The following is a 16557-nucleotide window of genomic DNA, read 5'->3' on the forward strand; positions in this document are numbered from 1 at the left end:
AGCAGGATTCCAATTACAAGAGACAGTGGGTGCAATACTCATTTAAAGTGACAAAAAATCCCATTAGAGCCACAGTGTAAAGGGGAGTGAGCCTTTATGTATTCAACTAAAATGACACGGACGGACAAGCAGTACAACTCAGTGTGGGGGAAGCTGCTAAAAATGGCAAGTGGGGTTTGAGTTGCGAGGGCGGCCGTGGTGGAGGAGAAGCATCAAGAGAGACAAAGAAAGACGAGATCTCTGAGACACTTCTGGCCTTCAGTGTTGGTGAATTCAGTTATTTCACTCCTGTGATAAGAGAAAAGCTTGCTTGGTCAAATAAGCCGGGGAATCGCAAGTGAACTTTTTCTTTTCTTTCTTAAGTTAAAAGACAATAATCATATATATATACATTTTCTTATTTTCAGAAAATCCCAACAACAATGTGTTAATCCATTCTCACTTCATATACCCGTCTGTGGCTGCAATTGGTTCCCAATGATGATGTAAACCTTTAAAGACAGCTCTCATTTGGATTTATCATATTTCATTTATTTATTTAATTGTTTAGTTATATTTTTTGTGAATTCCATTTTGCCGTGTTAAAGGTATTCACATTTGAACATACTAACTCTAAAATTTCTGAAATTAGTTTTTAAAATAGCTAGTCAGTCGTCATTTTTGTTTATTAGACCTCAGGTTGCTCATCGCAGCATCACAAATGAGGGTTTGCGTATAAGGGGAGTTTAACTACAGAAGAAAGACAGCTCATTTGTTTGCATCACATTTGCTTAGCTGGACTTTCAACACCAGTATGGCCAAGAGGAACTTTGGCAATCATTTCAGCAAGTTTCCTGTCGGATTGCAAACCAACATTTGTGCCTGTTTTCTTCTCTTAAATTCCTTGAATGAGCATCTCTGAATCCTGACTTGACTCTGTATCCCGATTTGGGATGCGTTGAAACAGCACAATACCACTGTACCTAAAGCCTACCTAAACCTAAAGCAAACTGTGCGGAAACTTGAACGATTATGGCGTTCCACCAAATCAGAAGGATCTAGGCTAGTTTGGCAAGACAACCTTAAAACGTATAAGAAGGCTCTCCGTAACGCAAGAGCATCTTATTACTCATCATTAATAGAGAAAAATAAAAACAACTCCAGGTTTCTCTTCAGCACTGTAGCCCGACTGACAGAGAGTCACAGCTCTGTCGAGCCGTGTATTCCTTTGGACCTCACTTCATGAACTTCTTCAATGATAAGATTCTGACTATCAAAGAGAAAATTGATGGTCTCCTGCCTTCAACCAGTGCCGACCTGTCCTCCGATGTAGGAACCTTGGATGCAGCAGTGGGCCCTGATGCCTGTTTGGATGCCTTCTCTTCTATCAACCTTGATCAACTGACTTCTTTATTTTCAAAGTCTAAATCTTCTACTTGTCTCTTGGATCCGATTCCGACCAAGCTGCTTAAGGAAGTTTTTCCTTTAGTTAGCACATCCTTATTAGATATTATGAATCTGTCTTTGTTGACAGGACATGTACCACAGTCCTTCAAGGTAGCTGTAATTAAACCTCTTCTTAAGAAAGCTACTCTTGCTCCAGAGGTGTTGGCTAACTACAGACCTATCTCTAATCTTCCCTTCCTCTCTAAGATCCTTGAGAAATCCGTCGAAAATCAATTATGTGACTTTCTACAAAACAATGCTTTGTTCGAGGATTTCCAGTCAGGATTTCGAGTGCATCACAGTACAGAAACAGCACTGGTGAAAATTACGAATGATCTTCTACTTGCATCGGACCAAGGACTCATCTCTTTTCTTGTCTTGCTGGACCTCAGTGCCGCATTTGATACCATAGACCATTGTATACTGTTGCAGAGACTAGAACATTTAATTGGTATCAAAGGAACTGCACTCAGCTGGTTTAAATCCTATTTATCGGACCGATCCCAGTTTGTGCTTGTAAACGGTGAATCCTCAAAGACCACCAATGTTGGTCACGGAGTCCCACAAGGTTCTATACTTGGACCGATTTTATTTACCCTCTATATGCTTCCTTTGGGCGATCTTATCAGGAAACACCGCATAACTTCCATTGTTATGCAGACGATACTCAACTGTATCTGTCGATCAAGGCAGAAGAGACGGACCAGCTAGTTAGACTTCAAGAATGTCTTGGAGACATCAAAACTTGGATGACCGGCAACTTCCTGATGCTAAACTCAGAAAAAACGGAAGTTATCCTGATAGGCCCAGAGCGCCTTCGATGCCAGCTGTCACGTGATACAGTTTTTATGGATGGAATTGCTCTGGTACCCAGCAGCACCGTCAGGAATCTGGGAGTTCTCTTCGACCAGGATATGACCTTCAACTTGTATATAAAGAAGACTTCAAGGACTGCCTATTTTCATCTACGTAACATATAAAAAATCAGGAACTTCCTGTCTCAAAGTGATGCAGAAAAATGAGTTCATGCGTTTGTCACTTCCAGACTGGACTACTGTAATTCTTTGTTATCAGGCTGCTCTTGTAAATCTCTTAAGCCTCTCCAGTTGATTCAGAATGCTGCAGCACGTGTATTAACAAGAACAAAGAAAAGGGATCATATCACTCATGTATTAACTTCTCTGCACTGGCTCCCTGTTAAATCAAGAATCGATTTTTAGGTACTTCTCCTCACCTACAAGGCACTTGCTGGTGAGGCACCGTTGTATCTTCAAGAGCTTGTAACACCTTATTGCCCTACAAGGCAGCTGCGCTCCATAGATGCTGGGTTACTTGTTGTTCCTATGGTTTTAAAAAGTAGGCTGGGGGCCAGAGCCTTCAGTTATCAAGCTCCTCTTTTGTGGAACCAGGTTCCACTTTTAGTCCGGGGGGGCTCTTTTAAAGTAAAACTTAAAACTTTCCTCTTTGATTCTGCCTATAGTTAGGGCTGGCTCAGGTTAGCCCGGACCAGCCCTTAGTTAAGCTGCTATAGGCTTAGAATGCCGGGGGAATTCTTAGGACACACCGAGCTCCTCCCTCACGCTCTCGTTCTACAATAATTCATGTTTTATTAATGCACATGACTAATTCAACTTCTTTCCGGGAGTTTTTTTTTTGTGCTTTCTCCCCTATCAGGTCTCCGTAGATCGTGGTTCCTTCGGGACCCTGGTCCTGACATCTACCGTGGCCCTGCTGACGCCTGCTGCTGCCATCATGATCATCATGATCATCATTATTATTTTAGATATTAATCATATTACTGTACTCGTAAACCAACATTACCCTCTCCTAAAGTCTTTGTGCTCTCCCTTCCCACAGGCTTCTGTGGATGGTGGTTCTATGTGATGGTGGTTCTATCTGATGGTGGTTGCCACTGCAGTGGTCCTGCTGTGCGCCTGGCTTACTACTCACAATTACTTGAATCATTTCTGTCATAGGAATTGCATGTATTATACATTGTTCATTCTGTACACATGGCATCCATTGTAGTCTGTCCATCCCGGGAGTGGGATCCCTCCTCTGACGTTCTCCCTAAGGTTTCTTTCCTTTTTTCCCTCTTGGAAGGGTTTTTTCATTTTTGGGGTTTGGAGTTTTTCCTGTGCCGATGGTGGGTTTCGGGGCAGAGGATGTTGTATGTGTACAGACTGTAAAGCCCTCTGAGGCAAAATTGTAATTTGGGATTATGGGCTATACAAAATAAAATAAATTGAATTGAATTGTATCAGAGAAGTATTGATTCTGCTTTTTTGTCAGTCAGAGTCCGAAGTGTGTTGGTACTATTGTGTTGTACTGCATTGTGTTGGATATTCATTTACTTGGAGGGAAGGCAGGTACATCTGCCCGTTGCGGCTACAGAAGCCCGTGCACAATTTGCTCCGACTTCATGAAACAGAACCTTTCAGCAGCACAGGAGGGCGCCAACAGCTTGATTTTCAGAAAGTGTACACACTTTGGAGGACTGGCTGCCTATCTGATAAATAAAATAAATAAATAGTGCTCACACAATCGTTGAAAAGTTTCCATTTCGTGTGATGGCATAATATATACACAAAAAGCAGTTTTTCATGAAGTGAATACCAAAGTGAATTTTCTGATAAGATTGATTGTTTACAAATGGTATAGTTTGACACAGTTAACAATAAAAAGGTATTCTGTTGTGAATTAATTTCCGGTGGTCAGGATCCACAATTTTCTTACACCATTAAATAGTGTTTACAAATGTATATAATAATAATGAACACTTTTAGTATCAATACATAAAGGTACTACGAGGAATTTTTATTTTGATGATGATTTAGTGTTTAAGAGTGTCTTTAGGAAACCTCTTATTTTCCTGCAGCAGGGTAAAGCTTAGCAAAGCCATGGCCTCTATATGGCAATAGCCTGCCTCTGTTTGGCTGGTCTTGTTACCTTTGTTTGTTGGTTAGATTCAGAAGAGAAGGCTTCAGGGTGGATCTGATGGAGGCAGTTATAGAGATTTGTTTCCTCTCTGAATAAAGTAAGCCAAACATAAGCTTTAGTCTCCACCAACTCTGCTGCTTTTGATGTAAAAGCAGCTTCCCCTGTCTGCCAATTGGCCAACTAGTTTAGAGATGTTTTATCATCGAAAAAATAACACAAGGATTGACCAGTCCAGCTTTAAGATTTTTTTTCAAGGCAACGCCAATATTTTAAACTCAAGACTCTACTGTCTCAGGAGGCGTAAATGATGCATATATACATATATATATATATATATACATATGTATTATCAGGTGCACATATCGTGTGAGACAAGAAGTTGCCATTAACGTTTTTGTCTCATTATTGTGTCCTTCATTAAGGGCACTTCCGTAGTTATTTTAACCAAAATTAAGATCTCTTCCTGAATAACTTCCCTAGACACACTCTACAGTGCACATAGTCATTTGATCCAAGATTAATGTACAAATATATCAATAAGAACAGCTTGAATTTGTAATATTTTAACATTATGTTTTTATTAATCTCTGATTTACAGTGAAGTGAATAAACCGTAGCATTAACATTGATGGAGAACCTTGTTTCCCTCTGATGCCTCTATTTGTGCCTCTCTTTCCTCGCGTCCCACTGCTCTCTGTAGCGGGCGTCTGTCCAATCAGAACACCTTCAGATGTGTTCAGCGCCACTTGGAATAAATGTCCAATGGTGTGGATTTTCTCGTAAAGACTGTCTTGATGAGTAACCCCCCCAATGTTAACATCAAAGTGGTGGGGAGTACTGCTGAGTGAAGTCTGATAAATGTCCTGGCAGCTGTTGTGTCTAAAGAAATCAGAAAATGTGCAGTTTTATAGAAGGGAAAATACCTTAGATCTTGTATGGGGGTCGTCGTGGCGCGTTGGTTGGTGGTTCGATTCCAGGCTGCCCCATGTTCCATGTCGAAGTGTCCCTGAGCAAGACACCTAACCCCTAATTGCTCCCTGGGCAAAAATGTGAAAAAGCCATGGGTTCAAAGTGTAATGTAAGTTGCTTTGGATAAAAGCGTCTGCTAAATGACCTGTAATGTATGCTACTGCCTATGACATGGTTTAAAAATCATATCTTAAAATGCACATTTTCATTCTAATCAACTGTTTGTGAACCTCTGCGTTTGTAAAAAGCTTGAGTACAGATATCGATAGCCTGTTTCATAATGCTATAATGGAACTACCAGTACCAGTTCATGACTTACGGTGCTCTTGAGTGAAGTCGAAGTGTCTTAAAATGTGCATTCTCTATAGTGACCACCAGGGGGCAACTCCTCTGTTACTATAGAAGTCTATGTGAAAATGACTTTACTTCTGTACTTCAATTTGTTCTTTCCACCAACACTGATCCAAAGACATAGACATTTTAGAGATGTGTCAGTCAATTGTCTCTGTTCCAATCTGGCCTTTTACAATAATGAGTGCGGTCCTCCAATAGACCCCCTGACACAAATACTGAGCATAAAATGCAATTATTGTATAGCAGGAGCAGAATACAAGGCTGTTATCATCCCTTCGCTCTTCTTAATTAACTTATCCACTCTGCACTAGATTTGTGGCCTATAGGGCACATTCTAAATTGGCTGAGGGAGGCATGCTTCTTCCTGAGATGTGATAATCCAAATAAACATTTCTCTCACCAGGGTACCTCAGAATAACACAGAGAAAACAGTAAGTAGGGGAGCTTTGTTCTTGTGTTTTAGCAGGAGGCGGGGTTAGCTTTAGACCGACTGTGATTTGGGGATCCAACTAAGCTCTGACTGATAAAACTGGGCCTGTGTTGTGAGAAGCGTGTCATCCTCCCCTGACAGGTCTGCTAGTAACATTATTAAGAGGAAGGAAACGTTTGACTATCTTTAACTCACAGGATGTCACTTACACATTTGATTCCTCTTCAGAGGCAACAAAGCTAATACCCAGAACACAGAGACACCACACGGCTCATGAATAAGTCATCTGGTGGATGACAGTCGAGTTGAGACTTGACAGAAAAACTTCTGAGACAAATTAGAGTAAATAAGAAATAAAATGTTTGCAGACGATGAGATGTAGGCCTTGCATTTCTGCACATCTCACTTTTTAATTATTATTATTGGTAGCGCATGACCAGTCACAAAAAAGACAAGGTAACTGTCAGAAAGTCAGTATATTTTACAAAAAGGAGCAAACTATATAATATTAGATCAAAACCGAGAGGTTGAGCATATAAGCATTGCAGCTGCCTATGCTAGAAGAATCTGGAAAAAATATGAATCTGTGTTGATTCATTAGATCATTGGTCACCAAACTAAGGCCCGCGGGCCGACTCAGGCCCGCCACCCCCCTTTGACTGGCCCCCCGGCCCCTTTACCCCCCACTACTTGAACCGGCCCAATGAGGCAATCCCCAAAAGTCGTCATGGCATAACGTTCAGGACACTTCTGATTCACTCGCTTGTTGCGATGTTGCCTGAGGCGAAGTCGGTGCTGACAGTGTTGGCAAGTTACTTTCATAATGTAATTGTACTGTCACTCGCAGACTTTTTTTCCCTCTGTGCCAAAATGTTTGTGAATTCTTAAAAAAAAAAATTCCGCGCAGGACTTCACTGTGAGCAGACTGTTTAGAGACGATGTGACCGCCATGTAACGTTAAAGTTATCTGCTCCTGTAGCAGAGCTGCTAGTTTAACTGAAAGAACGAGCAGAGAGAGAGAGAGCCGGTCACTCTCTCTCTTCGGAGCCTTCACCGTCTCCAAACTAAGCGCTGTCTTGCTCTCTTTCCCTCACACATATTAATCAGAAATGTCATGGAAAAGTATTGGTTAAAATGTGTATGAACCCTGAATATGGTGCTTCTTGTGTTCAATCTGTCAATCTGTCCCTCCATGCCAGTGCTCCAGAAGGCCCCCGAAGTGCAAATCCAGCTCACCTACATATACTACTGATTTTGATTCCCATTATTCTGTATTATGGTTGTGCTTTAGTTTTGAGCCTACTGCTCATTTCATTTTCACCTTGACCAAAAAAATGTTTACTGAACATGCTCACCTGGATAGGCATAAGAGCTGGCTAGTTGTTCTATTATTCATGTTATTATAATTTCAATGTTTTTTAAATGAATTAATTTATTTGATAGGCCTATTTATTTGACCTTTATTAAGTGCTGCACACAATTATTATTAATATTATTATTAATATCAACAGGCCTACCTATAATTTATAATTTTTCACTCACCTTTGCCAGTGTCAATCACCTCAACTAGGCAGATGTTTCTTACCTTGACAGCTTTGATGTTGTTTTAATTTGAAAATAAATAAATGGAATATCTGTAATATTTCAAATTAAAACAAAGTGTGAAGACTCGATTACTACTTTTGCAAACCACTAGTAAAGATAAACAAATATGTGCCTGGAATCAAGTGTTGATATAGTGTGGATATAGTAGTGGGGATGGCTGTGCTAGGCTAGTAATCTCTACTACACAATGAGGCCTGCTGGTGGTCATTTTGATCTGGGTCATACAATTCTATGTTATATAGCTGATCCGGCCCCGGCCCTCATCACAGTCAGGAACGATAATGTGGCCCCCAGAGAAAAACGTTTGGCGACCCCTGCATTAGATGATGATTGATAATTTCAGATCCAACAACAATTACAGTTGTGTTATTAATCAATTTTGGTGTCAGTGGGTGAATCGTGAACATGAACATGTATCATCTGTTAAACCACTTTAAGTGGTCGGAAGACTACAAAAGAGAAATACAAGTAAAGTACATTCATATTTATTATTTGTGATTAGTAATATGTGTCTTTGTGTTTGCAGTGTGGACCATGCTTGGACTGCCTGTTTTGTCTTCTTTGACTAAGTTCTCAATATACTATTTGGATATCTTTACTTTATTTTGTTGTTGTACTCAACAATGTGATAACACCACTACCAACATGTCCTCCATTCTAAATTGATTGGTCGTTAACATTGGCCTGCCATTGTTAGGACTCCTCCTTTTTTTGTGGTCCACGCACTTCTACACATTCACAGCTCTAATAATAATTCGGAAAATGTTTGTGCAATCTGCGCCTACTTGATGCTCTCCATGTCACGGTGTGGGCTTAGATTCTGTTTCATCTTATTTAGTTTCCTAAACTATTAGGAACCCCTCATCTACAAACAAGTATCATGAGTTGAAACGTTTTCCTCTGTCTGATGGGCCTTTCTCTCCCGGAGCAACATGCATAGCATGGTGGACTTGAATGTGTCAGGGTCTTACTCTAGCATTTACCTCTAACAAGTGATAGTGACAATATCCCACGGACAAAGCTAAGCACCAACAAAAAACATGCTGTGTGCACCACAGCTCAGTGAACAAGTGTAATGTCCACATCCCCACTGGCAGGGTGAAGAGTCAGTGAAGTGGTCGTATGGAAGAAGAGATATTTTCCAGTTGAGGTGAACTAAATCTGTCTTATCCAGCACCAAGGCCCCCTTCCCCCCTGCCAGCTGAGTTTAAATCCCCTCCATAATTCCAAAGTCAGAGAGTGAGCATGACACTGCACGCTGGTGTAGCAGGAGGACAGAGAACAATAGCTCTGAGCTTTATCTCGCTCCGAGTGCAACACATCCACTCTCTATAGAGTAAGCAGCTCGGCAGCACATGATCTGGGTCCCCTGGAAAAAACGGTTCTGTTGTTCTGTTGACAAAACCAAGCTGTGGATTTCATTTTGTGCGGGGACAGATATGACAGAGCAGAGGGCAGTGCAGCCAATAAGCTGCTGGGAGGGCTGAAGCTGTTCAGATTGTTTGATTCTGCACAAGCCTGAGAGCTCTGAGAGAGAACGAAGAGAAAGGAAGATCAATATGGAAATGCAGAAAAGGTTTATGATATAGGTGTAAAAGCTCTGTGTTTCAATTAATATACAATACTGCATTACATTCCCCGAACCCTTAGATACAGCATAGCCCAGGTTAATGAACACCTAAACGATGTGAGAAAGAAAAAAAGACTACAACGATACCATCTCAAAGCAACAAATACAGAAAATATGAATGGAACCCCTGAAGTCCTAAAAATAATTTTCTATTAAACTATTGTCTTCCTTGGGACAACAAGTTGTGTTGTTCCGAAAAAAAGTTTGTGAGATCTCAGCACAGGTATGTATGTATCTTTGCACAAAGATATTGATTGTGCTTATTATTAAGATAACTTATTACCTTGTTTACAAAACGTGTTATTACTGACATAAAAAAACCTAAAAATCACCTTTGCAATATTGATTTGTTGGTCGGTCATAGGATAGAAGAGCAAAGGTAAATGGGTACGAAGGCAAGAGGGACTTTTATTGTTGAGACAGAAAAAAATACAGGACAAGAACATTTATTGCCAATTCTTCACAACATTCAGAGCTTTCACAAGACTGAGATGTGGGAATCATTGATTTATCATTGTTTTTATCACAACCAACGCATTTCATGTACACAATTAATGAGATTGTGAGCTTATCATCTTGCTCCTGTCCTTTAAATATGATCGTCTCTCTACGTTCATGCTGCTGTTAAACACCCCTCCATGTCACGGTGTGGTTTTATTTCCTGTCTTATTTTGTAGTTTTCTGCTTCTTGTCTCCCTGGGTAACTTCACTTCCTGCCTTGTCCTGTCATTGTCTGTGATTGTCTGATCGTTTCCACCTGTGTCCAATCACCTGCACCTCCCTAGTGTATTTAAGCAGTGTGTCGCTTGTGTCTCTTGTCGCGTCATTGTCTTTCGTCGTGGATGTGCGTAGTTCCTGTCTGTCGTTTTTCCCCTGGTTCGTGTGCGTTTTTGCCTTTTGCTTTTGCCTTTTTGACCATTAAAGTCTTTTATTTTCTAAAAAGTCTCCGTTTGAGTCCTGCCTCCTCCCCGCATCCTTGACACTCCACCTCCACAAAGTCTTCATCAGCCAACGCCACCACCAGGTCTGGACTCCACAGGAGGGTTTATCGTGTGTGCTGTTTGCAGGTTCTTTGCATAGCTTCATTGATTACTTTGAATGGCCTGGAGTCATGGATGTGAGCGTGGTTGTCAGTCAGCTGTGCGATAGCAGAGCGACTTCTCCTGGGGGAACCCTGCCATTGCCCAACATCATCTATTATACTACTAACCCATAGCATTATATTTTATATATGTATTATTATATATTTTATTTTATTACTCGTGCACTGTTCACGCACCAACCGCCAATTCCTTGTATGTCTGACATATTATGGCAATAAATGATTCCTGAGCTGGTATCAGTTGCAGCCCCCCAACAACCCTGAACGGGATGAGCAGGTTAGAGATGTTGGATTTTCTTGATGTTGTGCTTGGATATTTTGATTAGTCAATAAATAAAATCAGCTCTTTGGATGGGAGTAAACGGCAGCTGCATTGAAAATTGAACCGCAAACTGAACTGCAAATTGTGCCCTTTGATGCATTATTCATTCTGTCTCATTTTCCTAACTTCATGCAAATTGGGTATGAATTATCGCTTTTCATTCTACTGCAGGGAGGCAGTGCTTGTTCCTGATATCCCAGGCCTTTACAGCATTCATTCCATTATAGGCTCTCAAGCAGACAAGATTCGCCCAGTTGATTTGCCTAGATTTGCACAGTTGGAATCAAGATAATTTTACTCAAACTAAAAAATAAGATTCATGTGGCACTTATTTTTTATTTTAGGTTCCATTGCTTCAGGGTGTAAATAAATGATACATAAATGAATACAGATATTTTCATGATGAAGTTTATCCATCGGTACACTACTTCCACAGATCGGTGTGAGAGCAGACATTAGTGTTTCTGTGCAGATGGATGTCGATATCTATCTTTTCAGAATAAACGTCTTCGACAGAAAAAGTAATTTCCGTTTGGTACATGCATTGTTCCTCTGTAAAGGGCCCCAGTGTTTATGTGAGGGCCTCTAATCAAGCTGCAGAATTTGGGCAGTAAATGAAATCCAAATTTGATATACTTCATATAGGCTGCTTTAATTAATTTAATCATCAAAATCTTTGATTCAATTGATTTTATTTTGTTTAATCCAAAATCACAAATACATTGGCCTCAAAGGGCTTTACATCCTCTGTCCAAAAACGCTCACATCGGTTCACAACAATTCTTGATCTATTTTTTTTAATGCTAAAACAAAATTTTTTTTATTAATCTAAAAACAATATCCATCAATGAAAACATCTGCATGTAAATTGAGTATTTACTGAATTCTGACAGGAGTTTATGAGGAAAGGATAGCAAATCAAACACATTGTGTTTAACTGAGTTAAACACAATGAGTTTATAACCGGATGATAGTAGATTTTGACTTCAGAATAAAACTCTGATAAATGGCGGTGGCCTACACAAATAAGATAACGTAGGCCCACACAGAGAAGAAGATAATAAAGCCTTTTAACATAATGGTTTGTCTCGCCGAGGGCCTGCAGCTGTGGCAGCAGCAGCTATTGACAGCTGCAGGTTATCAGGCTGATTAGCTCACTGGTGAATAGTGTGGGAAACAGGTGTTTACGCTCTGGCTGTGCAGCGAGGTTACAAATGGACACTCTGGAGGGGGCAGAGAGAACAAACTGTTAACAGATGTAAGCTGTTAAGCATTGCTAGTGTGAATGCCAGTTCTAGCCTGACATCAGTGGGACATCATTTCTGCTCAATGGAACTCAATAATACAAAAGGCAGTAAAACTTTACACATTTATACAATTATGCAATTTCCAGTGGCTGTAACTCCCTGTCAATCACACAGTCCCTGCACTGATTTCGCCTTGTGTACAGAACAATATAACTATTGACAACACATTTCCTCATGTATGTTAACACAAACTGTTAACTGCTGGCGGTCCAGTTCAATGTTTATCTTGTGTGAACAAATATAGTTAACTATGCTCATTGTTAAAGCAAATCTGTACTACCAACCTTTGCCTAAAGTTAAAAATATTGGATTCAAAATGTGCAGATTTTAAAACTAAGAAGAAAAAAAAATGTCCATAGCTCAGCAGCAAGACAACTTTTCAACATCATTTAATAATATATTTCTGTCATTGTTTTATAATCTTAATAGGTGAGCTTATGAGTCATTGATTGGGGTCCTTCAAATATCAATGATCTTCATATTCCTTTTAAAGTGAACAGATTTCATTTTTTACTTCAATAGGAAAAATATGGACACTTTGTTTTGTTTTTTTTAAGGTGTAATGTGGTGCATTTACTTGGTGGTAAGAAGCCGTCATGTCTTAGCCTTGTCTTAGACTGTCTTCTCAAGTGCACACAGAATGCACAGGGTGTAAATCCATGGATGTGATGTGCAAAACCAAAGTTTAAAAACATAAGTATCTGTCGCTTTGGCATGTCAGGCGCGTTATGACGAGTAAATGAAACTACAGAGCTGTAAGACCGGCCCACTGGGTTATTCAGCTGCACCCGCAACAAAGAGGGGGTTGTGTGTAATGCTGTGTAGATGCCATGGGAGACAAAGCTACGGCACAAGTCATTTTCAGTCATCTTCGCTCTCTACGTAATTCCATTCTGGTTTCCATATTCTCTAGCTACAGTAGTGTGAATGAAGTTTCCATTATAACACCTTCAGATTTTTAGAGGAATGTTAAATAATTTTCTTTTGAGCAATTGCTGTTTTTTAACTTGCTGCTGACCCTGCTTCCATATGTGCATGCAAAAATAATGGTAATTATAAATAATAATGCAGCTTATAACGGTAATAAGCATAGACATAATAATGACTTAAGACCCCTAATTGCTCAAATGTCTTCTTATTGTGTGTTGATGTTCTCGTCTGTTTGTAGGCTTTTTTGTGGTTTTATTTTGAAGGGTCACACAGGAAGTGCTCCGTCGTGCCCTCCCGTGTGACGCTCGGAGGAGTCGGAGCGAGTTAGAGTTGAAGACGGCGAGGACAGGGAGGACGGTTAGCGGTACCGAGGGTCACAGGGATGTACAGTAAACACAGGCAGAAAAATGCCCAATTATCACCCGCAAAATATGGACGTTTGTTCGTTTTCCTTTATTTTCTGCTCCTGAACGGCACTCTGGACAAAGCCAGCGGGAACACCGGAGAACAAGGTAAAGAGGAGCTGACATGCCGGGAAACTTCTCCGAGCGTCTACCAGTTGCGTGCTGGAGCGGCGGAGCGCGGTACTGAACTGCACGACGTGTTTCAGGCGGGTCGTTCCGTACCACGGGTTGGGGATAAACCCCCATTTTTTTAGGTTTGAGGTGTCACCGGAACTTAACCAGAGCAATTAGCCGTTTTTATAAAGCTCAGGGCTGCTTACGCCCCATTTCATATAAACTCTTGTAGTGAATGTAATTTATGTCGCTTATCGGGGAGACGCACGAGGCTCACGTGCCCTTCTCATATTTTCCCCAAAAGCACGGATTCATTCTTCATGTTCCTTTTGTATCTCTCCGGTGAACGTTACTCGCCAAACCGCCTCCTCCTCCTGTACGTGGGCCGGGGGGCTCCGGGGGGAACGAGGTATAACCGTGAAAGTGGAGATTGTTTAATTCTGACATTCATGCCGAAATTAATTGAAGCCGTTAGCTGTTGTGTTAACAGCGTGGGACGTGTGTATGCATATGTTCATATTTCACTGTATGGAAGTGAACATTAAATTGTCAAACTTTTCTAACGCGGCTCGGGTGACTGTCTCGACGCAGACCACGTACCGAAGCGTTTCTCTCATATTTTCCATTCAACATGACTTATTACACGTCGTGCACTTTTGTTCTGTGGGAGATGAAGCGTTTGGACGCTTTCGGGTATAAAGGCCAAGTGGCCGTTGTCTTCAGATGGCAGTCGGTAGTTTTTCCGCCAAACCACAGATCGAGCCCTCTCCTCTTCGTGCGTTGTCCTTAAAAGGCAGCAGCTCAGAGGCCCGCGGGAGGACAGAGGACCGGTGCACCGTCCAGCAGACCGGTCCACATTTAAGCCACTTGTGTTTGTTCTTCCCGCGGGATGGATCCTATTCCACCACGTAGGGTGTGACTCCGCGGGGGTCCCGGCAGCACCGTGTGTTTCAAACATGAGATGGACCTTACAATGAAGATCCATGGGATGTCCTCTGCACTGTCCACACGGGAACCGGACACGGGCCAGCCTGTGACATAGTGGCTCGCTCTGTCACATGGACACATGGACTTAACAGCAAGCAAAAACAAGACTAGAACAGTGTTCCCGTGTCTCCTATTAGGAGAGATGTTCTAAGTTATTCGCACACACTTTGACTTCCAGTTGAGTTTTCTAGTGTTGTTCAAGATGTGCAACAGCACTTTTCATGTTTTTTTGTCCTGTAGGTAATTGCTTTGATCTTAGTGATTTGATCCTGATGTGCTGTGAATTTGATGACTTGACTCCATGGAACAACCACGGAGTATCACTGATGGGCATTTCCTCCCGCTAGATTTTTCATTCTAGGTATTTCTGACAAACATTCCCTGTATGGTAATGAACCTCCTGTGAGGGTATTGTGTTACTAGAAATCCGTCACTCCCTTAACGGGTGACTCAGCACACGGTGCGTTACATCCTCCATGCGTGTTGCCAAACCCACACCCCACCCCAGGTGAGCGGATCCAGTCCCGAGACACGCCTCAGGCCCCGCTGTCCCACTTCGTCCCACCATGTGTCATCCATCGCAGACAGGTGAGGCAGAGAGGCTGCGATCCGTGCCATTCTCTGTACGGCAACTTACTGGATCCTCCTGCTGCTTTATTTAATATATAATAGCAGTGACCCTCAAACAGAAGATGACTCAGCCACTTATCGCCCGTACCCCTCCTCCTGCTTCTACCTTTGTGCTTTACTATATTGTTTCTTTTTTTTGTCGATCCAGTGCTTTGTATCATCATTTTCTTCTGCAGCGTGGTTTTAACCACTAATGCACCCGCTAATTGGCTGCACATCCTAACTAGCCAAAAACAACTCTAAATAGAACTGAGAAAATTGCTAGTTCCTTTGTTGTTCCAACTGACTGCTGCTCCAGGAAAACAATGCATTGGGACAGTGGTGATTGTTTGCCATCAAAGCAAGGAGAACATTTAGCAGCAATCTGCAAAACCACAGTCATCAACCGTCACACCACCCATCTGCCATCGGATCATCCAAAAGACATGACAATACACTGTCACAGTGACTATCTTTATATCTATTTCAACATACACTTCTATCCCTTGATAAGGTGACTTTTTCAAACGTATCTTTTCCCATAATACCATGATCAGTAGAATGCAGATCCAGGAGTCTTGTTTACTTCACGTGGATAAGTCTGCTAGTTTTGCTCGGTGTACAGATACTAAAAAGGTACCGCGGTACACGTACGTTAACAACGATACGATATTGTATACTTTTAGTACCGATACTTCCTTAAAATAGCGCACGGTCAGAGCGCATCACTGTTCCGCTCTCTTTCTGCCACGCGCATTGGCTGCAAGAAGGCGGTGCTGCCCAGCATACGCTCATAGCACGTGATCGCATGGGAAACATGCGCCCAAACCCATCTGCACCCATCTACTCACGGACTTTGATACGCTCCTGTTAACTCTGTGAGCGTTTAGTTCTGTCCCATTGTCAAATCGTTGAGTGTTTGAGGCTCTCTGGTAGACATTTTGAGCCCTTTTTATGGACTCTTTCTGTAATCTGCAAATCCCTGAGGGTTTAGGGCACATATGTCAAACTCACGGCCTGCGGGGGCGTCCAGTGCCGCCCGCCAGATAACTTTGCTATTGTGAGAATTACAGAAAGGTCCAGAAATGATTTTAATGGTCTGGCCCGTATTCGATCAACGTGGGCTGTAATCTGACCCGAACCTGAAATGAGTTTGACACCCCTGGTTTAGGGTTTAGGGGGGAGGTTGGGATTCGGCCATGGCACAGGTCACATTTTCACATTTCAGTTTGGTTCCCGCTGCTCTAACTAATGGCTTCTAAAACATGGCACTCCCAGATGTTATCGAGTAGATCCACGTGACTCTTGTATATATCCAAGCCAGAACTTATACCTCTGGGCTTCTTTTGCTGACACAATGTTACACACTTTGTGCACGTATAGTGCTTAAGTTTAGGGTTAGGGTTAGCACAGGGTCACATGCTGACTA

General features: G+C 41.7%; 1 protein-coding gene across 1 annotated transcript in view; it reads left to right on the top strand.

Annotated features, from left to right (window-relative positions):
- The first annotated feature begins 13300 nt into the window (after window positions 1-13300).
- adam19a (ADAM metallopeptidase domain 19a) overlaps window positions 13301-16557 on the top strand; it is a 151863-nt gene continuing 148606 nt past the window's right edge. The window contains exon 1 of the mRNA XM_040179604.2: window positions 13301-13526. Within this exon, the coding sequence (XP_040035538.2) occupies window positions 13397-13526 (130 nt within the window). The 5' untranslated portion in view covers window positions 13301-13396. The remainder of the gene's footprint in view (window positions 13527-16557) is intronic.

Source organism: Gasterosteus aculeatus, chromosome 7 (genome assembly GCF_964276395.1).
Source record: "Gasterosteus aculeatus chromosome 7, fGasAcu3.hap1.1, whole genome shotgun sequence".
Classification (NCBI taxonomy): Eukaryota; Metazoa; Chordata; class Actinopteri; order Perciformes; family Gasterosteidae; genus Gasterosteus; species Gasterosteus aculeatus.